The sequence below is a fragment of the Microcaecilia unicolor genome, unplaced genomic scaffold (genome assembly GCF_901765095.1).
Source record: "Microcaecilia unicolor unplaced genomic scaffold, aMicUni1.1, whole genome shotgun sequence".
NCBI lineage: Eukaryota > Metazoa > Chordata > Amphibia > Gymnophiona > Siphonopidae > Microcaecilia > Microcaecilia unicolor.
The window spans coordinates 766009-781183 of record NW_021963636.1 but is presented as its reverse complement, the minus strand read 5'-3'; the positions used below and the strand labels follow the sequence as shown (position 1 = coordinate 781183).

The 15175-nt window shown below is 40.4% G+C and overlaps 1 protein-coding gene across 1 annotated transcript in view; it reads right to left on the bottom strand.

Annotated features, from left to right (window-relative positions):
* Window positions 1–15175, bottom strand: part of LOC115459528 (endoplasmic reticulum-Golgi intermediate compartment protein 2-like) — a 405254-nt gene that overhangs the window by 76933 nt on the left and 313146 nt on the right. Inside the window, exons 10-12 of the mRNA XM_030189342.1 lie at window positions 14762–14817; window positions 8188–8286; window positions 5718–5815 (exon numbers count right to left, since the gene is read on the bottom strand). Coding sequence (XP_030045202.1) covers window positions 5718–5815; window positions 8188–8286; window positions 14762–14817 — 253 coding nt within the window. The remainder of the gene's footprint in view (window positions 1–5717; window positions 5816–8187; window positions 8287–14761; window positions 14818–15175) is intronic.

Genomic DNA, 15175 nt, shown 5'->3' with positions numbered 1-15175 from the left:
TCCCCCCACCTGCCTACCAGCTCTGTGCCAACGACCCTCTTCTCCTGCCACCCGGCACCGTGACCCAGCCTTTAAAAAAATCTACGAAGCGGCGGAGCGGTGCCTCGCGTCTGCCTGTAAAAGAAGAAAAATCGCCTCGTCACGTCCGCCGGCCTTCCCTCACTGTGTTCTGCCCTTGCGGAAATAGCAAGTTACATCAGAGGGTGGGACACAGTGAGGGAAGGCCGGCCGACAAGGTGATTTTTCTTCTTTTATGGGCAGACGCGAGGCACTGCTCCGCCGCTTCGTAGATTTTTTTAAAAGCTGGGTCACGATTCCGGGTGGCAGGAGAAGAGGGTCGTCGGCATGAACCTGGTAGGCAGGTGGGGACTAGGTCAGGGAGGGGACCTACAAAAAAAGGTGCCGGTACGCTGTACCGGCACAAAAAAAGCACTGACTATATGGAAGAGTGACATTAAAGAAGTTTTTCATATCTGAGAAAGGAAAAGCTAACCAAGAAACAATGTCACATCTACATTATGGGGACAATATTCAGCCCACAGTGGTTATTTTTTGAAGCACTGACCAAAACAAGCTAACTTGGCCCCCAATATTCCGTGCCAGGCCTATTCTGGGTACCGGCATTGAACATTTGGAATTTTGCAGCTGCCAACAATTATCCATGCTATTTCTGCAGTCATAAGTACATAAGTATTGCCACACAGGGACAGATCAAAGGTCCATCAAGCCCAGTATCCTGTTTCCAACAGTGGCCAATCCAGGTCACAAATACCTGGCAAGATCCCAGGAAAACTCAATACATTTTATGATGCTTATCCCAGAAATAAGCAGTGGATTTTCCCAAGTCAATTTAATAATGGTCTATGGACTTTTCCTTTAGGAAGCTGTCCAGACCCTTTTTAAACCCCACTAAGCTAACCGCCTTTACCAATTCTCTGGCAACAAATTCCAAGTTTAATTACACGTTGAGTGAAGAAACGTTTCTCTGATTCGTATTAAATTTACTACTTTGTAGCTTCATTGCATGCCTCTTAGTCCTAGTATTTTTGGAAAGAGTACACAAACGATTCACGTCTACCCGTTCCACTCCACTCATTATTTTATAGACCACTATCATATCTCCCCTCAGCCGTCTCTTCTCCTACTCCCCCACAGTCAACCAGGCACTCACACTACCAGTGGTGCCCAGAAAACATCCATGTCCACTCCAACTTCCCATCTAACCATATGGAGTGGAGGAGTAGCCTAATGGTAAGTGTAGTGGGTTGAGAATCTGGGAAAGTGGGTTCATTTTTCGCTGTAGCTCCTTGCAATTCTGGGCAAGTCACATAACCCTCCATTGCCCCAGGTACAAAAACTTAAGATTGAAAGCCCACTGCAGCCAGAGAAAGTACCTGCACATAATAAATATAAACTGCTTTGTTTGTACCACAGAAAGGCAGTATATCAAACCCTTGACTCTATCCTGCCATTAGCTGGAGAGTGCTGTGGCAGTCAAAGCACATATAGAAACATAGAATCATGACGGCAAATAAAAGCCAACTGGCCCATCCAGACTGCCCTTCCTCAATAACCACTAACTCCTCCTTTTCCTAAGGGATCCCACATGCCTGTCCCACGCTTTCTTAAATTCTGACACAGTCCTAATCTCCATGACCTCCACCAGGAGGCCATTCCATGCATCCATCACCCTTTCTTAGCTTCCTCCTAAGTCCATTTCCTCTTAACTTCATCCTATGCCCTCTCATTCCAGAGTTTTCCTTCATTTGAAAAAGGCTCACATCCTGTACCTTAACGTCACCAGGTTTAAAAGTCTCTATCATATTCCCTCTCTCCTGACTCTCTTCCAGCGTATACACGTTGAGGGTCATAAGCCTGTCCCTATATGTTTTATGACCGAGACTGCTTACCAGTTTTATAGCCACCCTCTGGACTGACTCCATCCTGTTTATATTTTTCTGTAGGTGCGGTCTCCAGAGTTGAACGCAGTACTCTTAAATGGGGCCCTCACCAGAGATTTGTACAAGGGCATTATCACCTCTTTTTCCTGCTGGTCATCCCTCTCCGTATGCACCCAAGCATCCTTCTGGCTTTGACCATCACCTTTTCCACCTGTTGGGCAACCTTAAGGTCATCAGGCATAATCACCCCCAAGTCCACCCCGCTCTTCTTTTGAACACAGAAGCACTTCACCCTTTATATTGTACTGTTCCCTTGGATTTTTGTAACCCAAGTGCATGACCCTGCCTTTCTTAGCATTAAATCTTAGTTGCCAATTATCGGACCAAGCCGCTAGATCCTTCCTCATGCCATCCACATCCTCTGGGGTGTCCACCTTATTACAGAGTTTGGTATCATCTGTAAAGAGACAAACCTTACCAGACAGTAGAGAATGACACAGTTAATTCACAATAAGGGCCACACCCTAACTAGAATCACTATGGATGTGGGAACAAAACATTTTACTGACTCATGGGAATGGTAAAAAGCCTTGTTCTCATGATTTAAAAAAAATCCTTTCCTACATTCCCGTCTTCCTCCCTGTGGGCGTTGCATTTTAATTCACAGTCACAGGCCAGAACTGTATTCTTCCTCCTGCAGCGTCCTACCCTCTCTATTCAACTTCCTGTTCAGCGTCAAAACAGGAAGTTGCAGTAGACAGGAGGAGGCGACAGAAGGAAGGCCATGTGACTGAATCGATGCAGGAAAATGTAATGAACATCAGTGGCGAGGAGAAAGGGAAGGGAGACTTTTTCTCCAACAGACACCGAGCCTGGGATCACCCAAGGCATTTCGCGGATTGTCAGCCCTGGACCGATCGGGGATCCAGAGGGTGAGATCCTCAAAAGCTTAGCTGAAATTGGGTGGCGGAGCAGGTGGGGGGAAGAGGGGGTGGTGGTTGGGAGGCGAGGATAGGGGAGGGCAGACTTGTACGGTCTGTACCAGAGCCGGTGATGGGAGGCGGGACTGGTGGTTGGGAGGTGGGAAATACTGCTGGGCAGACTTATATGGTCTGTGCCCTGAAAAGGACAAGTACAAATTCAAGGTAAGGTATACACATATGAGTTTGTCTTGGGCAGACTGGATGGACCATGCAGGTCTTTTTCTGCCGTCATCTACTATGTTACTTAAGGCATGAAGTGGGCGTGCCTGCAATCCTTCAGTGCCCCAAACTCCAGTCTCACCCTCCTCCACTATGATGTAGGCCCGCCAGCACCCCCATCTCTAACTGCCAGCTCTTCCTCTTCAGGTGGCAGGGCCAGACCACCTGTAATGCCCCAGAAAAGTCCACCCTATGAGAATGCACAGGTTGCTCCCCTGTTGTACTGGCTAAGGTAGGGTCTGAGGTAAAAGAGAAGCACAGTTGTGGATACAGGATGTGACTGGTCATAAAGGAGTGGTCTGGGACATATACATTTCTCAGGCTGGCTTAAAGTGGTTTGTTCCTAAATTGGCTTAAAGTAGTTCATTCCTAAATTCTTTCCTTGCTTCCCCAGTATGGTTTCTTCCCATAAACCTCACTTCTTCCTCTTGGATATCTTGCTGTGTCTTCATTCAGTCCCTAGTACATATCATTGCAAGAATGTTTGTGGGCTACTGAAACACAGCAACTCATCAGCAGGAAGGCAGTGCTGAAAAGTGGCATCTCTTTGTAACAAATTAGAGAGATTAAAATATAAATGTCAAGAAATGGAAAAATCTGCAGCCCCATTTAAAACTGAATAAAGAAGGAATTGGTCCTTGAAAAGAAACCTTTGCAAACGTCACGGAAACAACTTTATCAAAGACATCTATCTATTCTGTAACTTCAAACACTTGGATTCATTCAAGAGCACAGCTAAAGAGCATGCAGTGCTGAAGATTTTCTAGCTTAATGAAAATTTGAACCATGTGGTTTGAACTTATTTTTATTCAGCACTAAAGTGATAGACGGGGAGGATGTGGTCCAATGTGAAGTTCTTTTTTCTTCTCCTCTTGTAATCACGTTGTGCCACTGCTGGGGATGAGGAAGGGACAGAAAGCTGAGCCCTTGCTCCCTGTGACCATGTGTCCCCTTGCAGCACATTGAGATCAGGCACTGCATAGTTAATTACACTGAAGCATTACATTTTCCAAATATTACCAAATGTTTTCAGATCATATGTTTAATTATAATGTTTTAGGTATTGCAGTACTAGCAGGAACAGAGATTTTCTTATGTTAGCTAAGTTTTAGTCAGGGGTCTTGGTGAAATCCAATAGCAGATGGAGTCAGACCTTGCGGGGATGGGGACAGGAACAAGGAGGGAGCGGGTACAAAGCTCGTGGGGACGGGGACAGAGCTTGCAGGTACAGGGACAAACTTTGTCCCTGTTATCATTCTCTACCAGATAGTCCTTCCACAATATCACTCACAAAGGTGTTAAAAAGGGCTAGCCCGAGGACCGATCCCTGTGGTACACCACTGATAACATCTCTTTCCTCAGAGCAAGCTCCATTTATCACTACCCTGTGTCTCATTCCATTTAAGCACTTTTTAACCCAGCCAGTCACATTAGGTCCCATACTGAGAGAACTCAGTTTATCAGTCGCCTGTGCAGAACCGTGTCAAAGGCTGTGCTAAAATCCAAGTACACCACATCTAGTGCCCCTCCCACATCCAACTATTTGGTCACACAGTCAAATCAATCAGATTTGTCTGACATGACCTGCCTCTAGTAAAGCCATGCTGCCTTGGGTCCTGCAGTCCATTCAATTTGAGAAACTTTACGATTCTCTGCTTTAGAAGCATTTCCATTAATTTATTCACCACCGAGGTCAACCTCCTCCTTACTTCCATTCTTGTGCAGAGGGACCACATCTGCCCTTCTCCAATCCTCCGGGACCGCTCAGCAGCAGTCTCTGGTTAAGTACTGCTGAGTATCTACTCCCAATCAACACAGCATTATTTAACCAAGCAGGAATCTCCCTTGCCTAATTAAATAGAGCTGAATCTGACAAGAGTCAACAGCATTTTTCTTTCTAAAGTTGAGAATGAGATGCCCCCCCCCCACCGTCCACCCCTGACCCCTGCATTCCCCCCCCCCCCAAAAAAAAAAATCAAGGTCTGGCTATGTCCCTTAATACAGTTAGAAGCAGAAGGCAGAATATCAGTTACAGAGTTGGCTTCTGCATCTCTCTTTCTCCCCTAATGAAAATCTGCAGCAGTCAGTCAAGGACGAAGAACTTGTGACAATTTAAAATATCTGTGTATGCTATTACAAATTTTAAAAAGCTTAGCAGAGTTTTCAGAAACCTGAACCAAAATATTTGCCTAATCAAGATTAATAGCTTTTTAAAAATGTTTAGCCTGTCTTTCCAACTAATGTTCAAGGCAGCTTACTGCTTTTAAGTGTTTGGGTATATTCCCTTTCCCAAAGAACTTACAATGGAATTTGAAGTGTAGTTTCTCTTGTGGCTGCTTCCAACCAACCAGTGATACTGTGGGAATGCCTGGGTGTAGGCAGTTACCTTCCACTCCTGGGATGACATATATTTTGTATAAAACAACTGTAATCACCTTTCACATTATGCAGAAATACATGAGCAGCAACTACCCTTCTCAGTCACAACAAATGACTTCCAGTAACAGAACAGTAACAATTTGCTTGTCATTCTGTTGGCATGATGAAACAGTTTAGGTATGAAAGTACAGTGAAAGTACATAAAAATTCCAGAGTTTAGCCATTTCCAACTCACCCTTTCTGTCACTGAAAACTGATGAGTGTCTGAAGATATCTGGTATGTATTGAGTCTGGTTGGCACAATTGTGATAAAATATTGAAACATATGGTTAGCTGAAAAAAAAAAAAGAAACTTATCTACAAAGCCCAGGAACCTTGTTACATTTCTATACAAATTTGTTGCTACAGAAAAGAAAATCAAACCAAAACACTGGTGCCATTTTAATAGGGTCCAACAGTATATAAAACTGAATTAACAGTATATATCTGAATTAATTATTTCATAAATTAGACTAAGTTCTTCATGTCCTAAATCAGTGAAAGTATTCACCAAAAATTCACAGGAATCTGAAAGGAAGTGTAATGTGAAGGCTTCTGCCATGGCCCCTGGCACTGGACTAAGACCACAAACTAATTTCATTACTGACCTGGTTATATATGAACTGGTTAGTAATTCCTTTAAGCCTAAGCTACTAAAACATTGAGCAAGAGAGTCTAGAGTCTGGTCAAAAGTTTTTATCTTCCTGGGGAAATAATTCTATTTCATTAAAAAGCAAATAATATTCTCTGTTTATCCAGTATCAAAAGTGGAGGAGCAAACAAATGGTTAGAGCAGGAGGCTAAGAACCAGGGAAGCCAAGATATCCCACCGGCACTCCTTATGACCTTGGCAAATCACTTAATCCTCCATTGCCTCAGGTACAAACTAAGACTGTAAGCCCTCTGGGGACAGGAGAATACCTACCATACTTGAAAGCAGCTTGCTTTGAGCTACTACTGAAAAAGTTTAAGCTAAATCCAAAAGGCCCCTGCCCCTCCACTTAATATGCTTGATATGAAAGGTCTGAAGACAGAATTTTATATTTAAAGAGGCATATTTCAGCTTTGCTAAATTAAACAATCATTGGAGGTCATAGGGTCTTCTAAGGGTGCACAGTGATAAAATATGCTTTAAAGGAGAAAATAACGTACTTCTCAATTTTAGAATGTGGCACGGTTTAACTCTTTTACCATGTAATCTGGAATCAGGGGTAAGAGAGGTATGTGAAGATGATGGGGATGGTGGATTGGGAGGAATGCCTGGGATAGTTAGGTGGAGCTGTGGGGTAGGGAGATAGGATGTAAAGACTAAGAATGGCAAATAGATTGGAAGGAGTAAAGGGTGAGGAACAGACTGAAGGAAGGAATATTCTAGTAGATTGAGGAGATACTGAGGTTGGCAGGAAGGGGGCGGGGGTTGGAGGATGATGGCTAAGAATTGCTAGAGGTTAGTCAGGGCTAACCATAGGATACTGGACCAAAGAGAAACCTATCTGAAGTTATTTATAAATGAAGTTTTATTATTAGGATGTACCTTCTAGTGTCAAATTATTGGAGGTGTCATTTTATTGGTACTTGTCCTAAATGGAACAAGGCTGATTTATTTGTATTTGGTTATACAGAGAGAGCATCTGCAAGAGGGGAAAAAGGATGAGAATATTGGGTTTATGTGTATTGTTTTCACTGTACAGAATGTCTCTTTATTGAATATAGTTTTTTAAATTAGTAATCTATATTGTATCTTTGATTTGTTAAGCTGTGGTTTATGCCATGTCTTATGAATTGGTATGTACACTGCTATGAAAGTGGCTTATAAATTAATAAATGAAATAATTTTTCTTGCTTCAGGAAGTCACATACCTGGTCCACAACAAAGCCCATTAGACTGTTCCTCTATGACTGCTCTAAAACTAGAAGAGAACACATTCTCTTAGTGTGCATAAAGCCACAGATCGTGGGGTGGGGGGAAGCTTGTTCTCAGTAATGTATTTCCTCCTTTTGTCGGTGTATAAACTGATGTTGTGTGTGTGTGTTTTTTAAAAATCTTGACAAATCCATTATGCATCAAATAGTGTCTCACCCATTTTATTTCACCAATTGTACTGTGTACCTATGATGTAAATGCAGCCTTACCAACAAACATTTCTGTGGACATCAAAATTTAAAGAAATGAATTGTACTAATACTGAAACTTGCACATTACAAATTAGTTATTTATGAGTTAAAGTATATATTTGTTATAGTCAGATATAAAATGCTATTCATAAAGTACCAACAATGAAGAGAGAGACATGAGATACAAGTAATGCATGCTGCTTTTAAGAAACAATATATTTTTCCAGATAACTGAAAAGTCCCTATGTATATGTACAAATCCCAGAGAAAATAATACTACTTTTGCTGAAAATGGTGAGCATGACTTCTGATCCATACAGTGACCTCCGCAGCCTACCCCTTAAGCTATGTATGTCAGTGCTTGTTTTAAAGTGAGTGAACTGTACATGCACAAAGAGTTTTCAATCACTCAGTTCTATATTTGACACTTCTAAAATTGAAAACCATCACAATTAACAAGGTACAGTAATCTTTACTGCAATGGCTAAGCACAGATGTTTATAATGTAGAAATTAACCAGCTTCAAATCATGTTTGTTATTCAGTACTTACGGTCTGAAGCTATTTTTTCTGTCCCATCCAAAGGATTAATAAGTCCTGGAAGAAGTTCCCCAAAAGAAAAATGATCTATTCTATGTGAAAAGTTGTATGCTTTGAAAAGAAACAAAGTATAAAATTACTATGAAAAGAAAAAAAGAAAATTATTTCAATTTTTACATTGCCAAGGTAAATTTGATCTTTTTATTTACTCACAGCCCCGTTTACTAAGCTGCGCTATAGGCACTCTAGCGTTTTTAGCACATGCTAACACTAGAGACGCCCTCAAATTCTCAACACTAGATACGAGAAAGGAATAAAAAATGAAATACAGTGAAAGCTGCCATCAGCAGCATAGCAGAGTTCGCTGCTCAACAAAATGTGTCATTCCAGGTCAGAGTCCTACCAAGGTCTAGCTACTAAGCTTGAATATTTGTTCACAATGTAAACAGTATATAAATATTAACTGATGTGAAATCACAGGCAAGAACATGTAAGATTCTATTTTTTAGGTGTTTTATTTCCTGCTAATTGGAGGGCTTTTGAAGGCATTAAAAATCTGTTATCGTGCCAATATGGGTCACATTTCATCATTTTGGCATCCACATTATGGCATCAGTTATAAGGACCTTTGCCCTGGCACAGCGTGGCGAAACATGACCCATGCTGGCACAGGTTCAGTCTTACAACATATGAAGCAGATAGGTATTAGGTATTCTAAGTGAAAATTTGATGATATTGAGAATATTGATAGAAACAAATGTTGAAAGTAGACTTGAAAAACCATAATATATGGGAGCCGATGATGATCTTGGCAAGCCAGAAGAGTTGCTGCCGAACCCCCCATATGACTTAATTAGTTGGCTGTATCCACTTACTTATGAAGTTTTTATCACATTTAAGTTAGTAGGTGCTGGGTTGTTAAAGGTTTGTATTGTATTACCCCTGCCATATTTTGACTTTTTTGGGGGTTTGTACTACTGATATTTTAATGGCTTATGTACTATAGCTTGGTACCTTTTTTGACTGAATTAAATACATGCATCACCATAATACAGATGTAGTGCCACAGGAAAACAATACTCAAACTCCCTCAGCTACCAGTATATCGCTACCTCAACTTCCCCCACACCCCATTATCCCAGACCCACCACTCTGTCCTCCTTTCTCACCACTCACACTCTCCAACCTCACGATTCCTTCTTACCATCAGCTACAATGGTTGTGCAGTTCAGCAAGCTGGGGGGTGGGGGGGGGGGGGGGGGAAGGAAATAGAGAGGAAGCCCATCAGCTGCTAAAAACTTGTACACTTGAGTCATCAAGACTAAAAAAGGGCACAAATTTAAAAAAAAAAAGGTAAGGCAAGGGGAGAGGTGTGCGAGTACAAGGCATAGTAGTGTTTTTCCAGTTTTTATTGAATACACACACTTTTGTTGCCTCAGGGATGTTTTATCAGTGTTTATGCTTTAAAGCTCCTGGTTTGCATAGTCCTTTACTTCAAAATTTTGGTAACCTTCATCCTGTTATTTCCTACACTTCCTGCCAACTGTCTTGGTTCCTCCTACCAACTGCCATTTCCACTGCCAGGTCCAGCTTTTTCACCTTCCCTTACACCCTACTCCTCTAGCCTTCAGCACATCTTGTGCTCTCCAGGCCACCACTCTGAAAACACCACCACTTGGCTCTGCAGACCAAGTCGTAGGGTGTCAACAGTAACTCTATCCATGTGGTTAAGAAGTGGTAGCATAGAACTTGCTTAATATTCCTGTCAATACAAAACAGCCCACTTACTGAGCACCTACTATAGGTGCAGAAGGAGAACAGAGGAAACGAAAGAAGCAAAACTACTATATGCATTTGAAAAGTGTATTCCCCTGAACTAATCACACTTCTGGGAATAATTCCTTTAATTGTGGCTAAAGTATGCATGTAGTTTTAGCCACTCTGAACAATGCAACTGTAAATTACAAACAGAAGTAAATTGTGTCTGGGAGCATAAAAAGTGCAACTTTCCACTTCTGAGCAAATATACATTTTCTGGATGTATTTTACAATGTCTCCACGATTACTGTCCTATGTACGAAATAAATCTTGGGACTACTGAACAAAAATTATAGCTGTTTAATGAAAAATTTTGATTTAATCACAGCTTTAACTGTTGTCCCAAAGACACACCCACAATATCTACCCCCCCCCCCCAAAAAAAAAAAACTCATCAAGTGCCTCCTCCTCTCACCCCCTGAAGACCTCCCCATCAAGAGCATTCACCCCTCCTCCTGAAGACCCTTCAACTCCCCCCTCAGACATACACTAAGGATGCCCTGGTGGTCTACTATAGGATGGACAGCAATGATCCCCATTGTCTTCTGCCAATGCTGGCTCTGGGTTCAAAATTCCAGCCATGATGTGTAGCAGTAGTCTTGTGGCATTACCCCTAGAAGAGTCAACATTACTGGCATTGTTAATTTTTTCACCATTAAGATTTGTGCATTAACCACGATAGACCATTAATGGTAATTAATCAACAGTACAAATTAAAATGTTATTTTTTAACCTTTATAGTGTGGCTAGGTCTATTTTTCTACCTTATGGACATTATAGGGGCAATTTTCAAACTGCCTGCGTTGGTACAAAGTACACATGTGCTTTCAACTGCAGTGTTTGCACCAGTTTTCAAGAAGGAGAAAGCACTAGGATCTTCACTTTGATAACCACCACAAGTGCAAAGCAGGCGCACACGTCGCTCGAAATGTATCATAGAGGTTTAAAAATGACACCTAAGCACATACTCTCGCTCCTCCAATTTAAACATGTCCCCAAGAATGCCTCTTCCCAATGTGAATGAAAAGATATAGCATCTGGTAGCAGTTTAGTAATATCACAGACCAACTTGTGTATGCTTAGAGGCTTTGACTAAATGTAGTAAAGATCTGCATTTACCGCATGTTAGAAGCAAAAATAAATTACTGTGCAGTAACTAAAAAGGCTGTGCGCTAACTCTTGGGGATATTCCTAGCATGCACGGCTCAGAATTTTAACAAATAGTTTAAATGTTATTTGACTCTTTGCTTAGTTTTTAAAATGGATAACTAAACAACCAAAAGTTGAGTACTGCATCCGTGTGGATATAGTGCAGCAGTGTATAACGCTTATATATTATCATCTTATTGAACCAGTCAGCACATAAGAGAAGGATGCATATTCCACACTTGTTAGTCTCACGTTCTATCAACTGCTTCTGACCAATTGATATCCAGCTTAGTGAGGTCCTTTTCAACTATTTGACACCACTTCTGTCTTGGTTTTCTGGACCTTTTTCCCCCTTCTGGTTTACAGTTCATGGTTTGCCCTGGTATGCCCTATACATCCATTCTTTGTAGGTGCTAAAACCATCTGAGTTGCTGCTGTAGTATATTACTAACTGGTAGCTGTTTAATTGTCTCTCACATCACTTCCATTTTGACCTTATCTTGCCAACTTCACATGTAGGATTCTTCTTAATCTCCATGAATCAAAATCATCTGATCTGTTTTGGAGAGTTTTCATATTGGCCAGGTTTCTGTACCACATAGTACAGTGAGTATACACATGCATCTTTGCTCAAGTTGTTAGGTTCTTATTGTTATCTTACCCAATCTGTTCATGATTGATGCTACTTTACCAATTCTTTCATTTCTTTTTTAGTAGTGTTGTCTTTTCTTACCAGACTTCCTGGATAGATGTCTGGTACTTTTTCTAGTACAACTTTCAATTTGATAGCTGTGTTATTCACTATTGTCTTTTTGCTGGATATATTTAACCTGATTTGTTCACCAAAATGCATTAATCTACCTGTCTTGGTCTGCACTGTCTGAAGAGAACTCACCAACAAGGCCACATCTGCAAAATCCAACACCTCTAACTTAAGGTTTTCAATGTATGTGATCTTTGTATTTTTAACTCCTACTGCTTTCTGTATTAACCAGTCAATGGCTAAGCTAAATAACAATGGTGACAACACAAAACTTTGCTTGACTCCAGATATGAACCTTTCCTAAATACTCTGTGTGGTATGAAAATTTGATCTACAAAGGATTTGTTGGGCCTGAGCCCTGCTTGTTCTTCTCATATTAAGTTGTCCACTTGAGCCTTAAGCTAGTCAGAATCATTTAACTATACAATTTTTTTTTTTAGAGTATAGATAACAGAACAATTCTCCTCCATTTATTGCAGTTCCATAAATCTCCTTTTTTCAGCAGTTTCACAATTACACCTTTCTTCCAGCCATCTGGAACCTTTTCTCTTTTCCATTTCGCATTGTACCACTATAGCATCTATTCTATCATTTGATTTCATCCTTTCTTCAAGCTTTAATAGCTTTATCTCGTGTACTATGAATGGCCTGGTGTGCTTGCAGCTCTGCTAAAATCTTCTTCCAAATGTTGGACTTTTTCTTTTCGTCTGCAATGACATCACCATTTTTGTCTTTAACTGGTGGTTCTTTTCCTCCTTCTATTCCTATTAATTGATTACGTGATACACTGTTTTCAAGTCTCCTTTTCGTGCTGTTCCGTCATTTATTTGAACATTTTCTTATCTCCTCAAACCTTTTTTTTACTTCTTTACCTTGCTGAGTGCACTGCTGTAATATAATTTGTTTCTTTTCAGTAGCTTCTTGTGATTAATTAATGACTGACTTCTCAACATCTGGTTTGTTGTCTGAATATTTGTCTGCTAAAGCTTCAAATCAGTTTGACATGAGCATTTGGAACTTGTCTGCATTCTACTGATCCTTCAGCTTACTAATGTTGTATTTGATAATGTCCTTTGAATTCTGCAAACTTTTAAGCTTAATCTGGATTTTTGCAACCTCTAAACAGTGGTCACTATCAGCTGCTCTGTAGGATCTAACATCATGCGATGATCTGATCTACTTTGTTCTGATTGCTACATGATTTATCAGGTTTTCATGTTGCCTACTGGGTAAGCGCAATGTAACATTATGAATAACTTTATGCAGGAACTCTGTGCCACCAATGACTATGTTATTCAGTTGGCATAACTGAACAAATTGTTTTGCCATTACTTTGCATTCCAATGTCAACATTTCCCACTGTCCTTGTCCAGTCACTGTTATATTTTCCAATTTTGGCATTCAGATTGCCCTTAATATCAATATCTCATGTTTCAGGACTTGGTTGATGGTGTCTTGTAGCATGCAGTAAAAACTGCCCTTCTCCACATCTTCTGTGGGTGTGTGGTGGCACTATATAATTGTGACCTTAGCATTCTGAATTATATAATTTGTTGTAATTAGTCTCTCAGTAATTGGTTTCCATTCTACCACTGTCTTAGCTGCAGCTGATAACATGAAGACTGAAGCACCTTGTGTGTGTGTGCTCTCTTTTTCCTTCCAGACTGTATTACTGTTATTCCACAGGTAGTCTTCTTGTTGACATCTGTCCATATTGTATTACTTACGTTGAAGATGTCAAGTTGATGCTTTTCATTTCCTTAATCAAATATATACATTTTGTTATTTCTATTAGTGTGCCTACAATCCAATATCCTTTTTTGATTATGAATTTTGCCATGAGTATTGAATTCCACACCATCATATAGTGTCATATTCTGACATTCAACATGCTTTCCTCTCTGCAAGTAGTGCAGTCGGTCTTGTCGATTGACATACATTTCAATGCATTATATTTCCCCATTCCTTTTAGTTTTTACAGTGATGGGTAATTAGCCCAACCTCAAACTTCCTTCTACATCCAGGCTTGGGGTGTAAATAATGAGCACAGGTCATGCACCATGAAACAGGGCCAAAGGGCAAAAACTGATAAGCATGTGAACCAGAAACTCAGGATCTGATAAGACATTCCTGCGTGCAAGCAGGCATGGGAAAAGAGCAATTACAATAAACAAGAAAATGTGGTTTAGCAACTTGAAGGGAAACAGATGGTGTTGAAAGAAAACAGAATGATCTCTGAGGAAGATAAATTGCTAAACCTATGTGAAGCGTTGTTTAAAATAAAAGTATATAAGCAATTGAATCAGAACATTACTTAGGAGAGACAGTGACAGAGAACACCTATGTGTAGCAGCGCTGTCCTCCCATGAGAAACTATTAAATCATATTTATATTTTGGTAAGTAATAAAAATTGTTTTTCGCATACGTGGCCTTCTTGGTCTTTTATCACTCCAAATTTAGAGTGGCTGGTACATAATGATTTTGGGGTGGTAGTAAAAAGACAAGCATTAGTTAAAAACAGGGGCTTGTATCATAGATATTGCCTCATATATATATCTTACAAAGTGTGTGTGTGAATCACATACATACATGTGTAAGTGTATGACAGTAGTATTTGCTGCAGCACTTATATTCAATTATAACAAGTTTGTGAGTTCCTAGGCTCTTTCACATAAAGGAGCATACAGAAACAGCCAAAAAGAGATGTATTCCCATTTCCCCTGGGGAACTAACAATTTTTAACAATGAATATATTATAAAATTTCTATGCCAATCTTCTATTGGTTTTAATGGTGCACTGTGACTCTAAAGTTTTGGGGGGAATATAAAGAGGGGATAATGAAAGAAGATCTTACAGTCATGGCTGACCAGTGCTGCTAAATGTGCATGGCCTCGAGGATGAGGAATTGCCCTAAGAATCAAAAAGAGAAAATATTTTAAAATACGTAAGCATTCAATTCAAGCACTCCACATCAGGTCTGCATTTCCCATAAGGCAGGGATGTACACACGAGACATCAAATTAGTCCACTGGATTGGTTGATTTGTTTTTTTCTGATACACATTCCCTCCTCTGTATTTTACACAACTTATTGAGTGTCCAAGTCAACTGCCATTTCAATATTACAGCCTAGAGACTATTCTGACACATGGTCTTCATATTCTGTGCCAGAACTCTTCGCTTTAATCCAAAATTTGTTTTAGAGCATCCGCAGCACTAAACCTAACGCTTCCTGCCATACTACTCACTAAGACTATGCAATAAGTGAT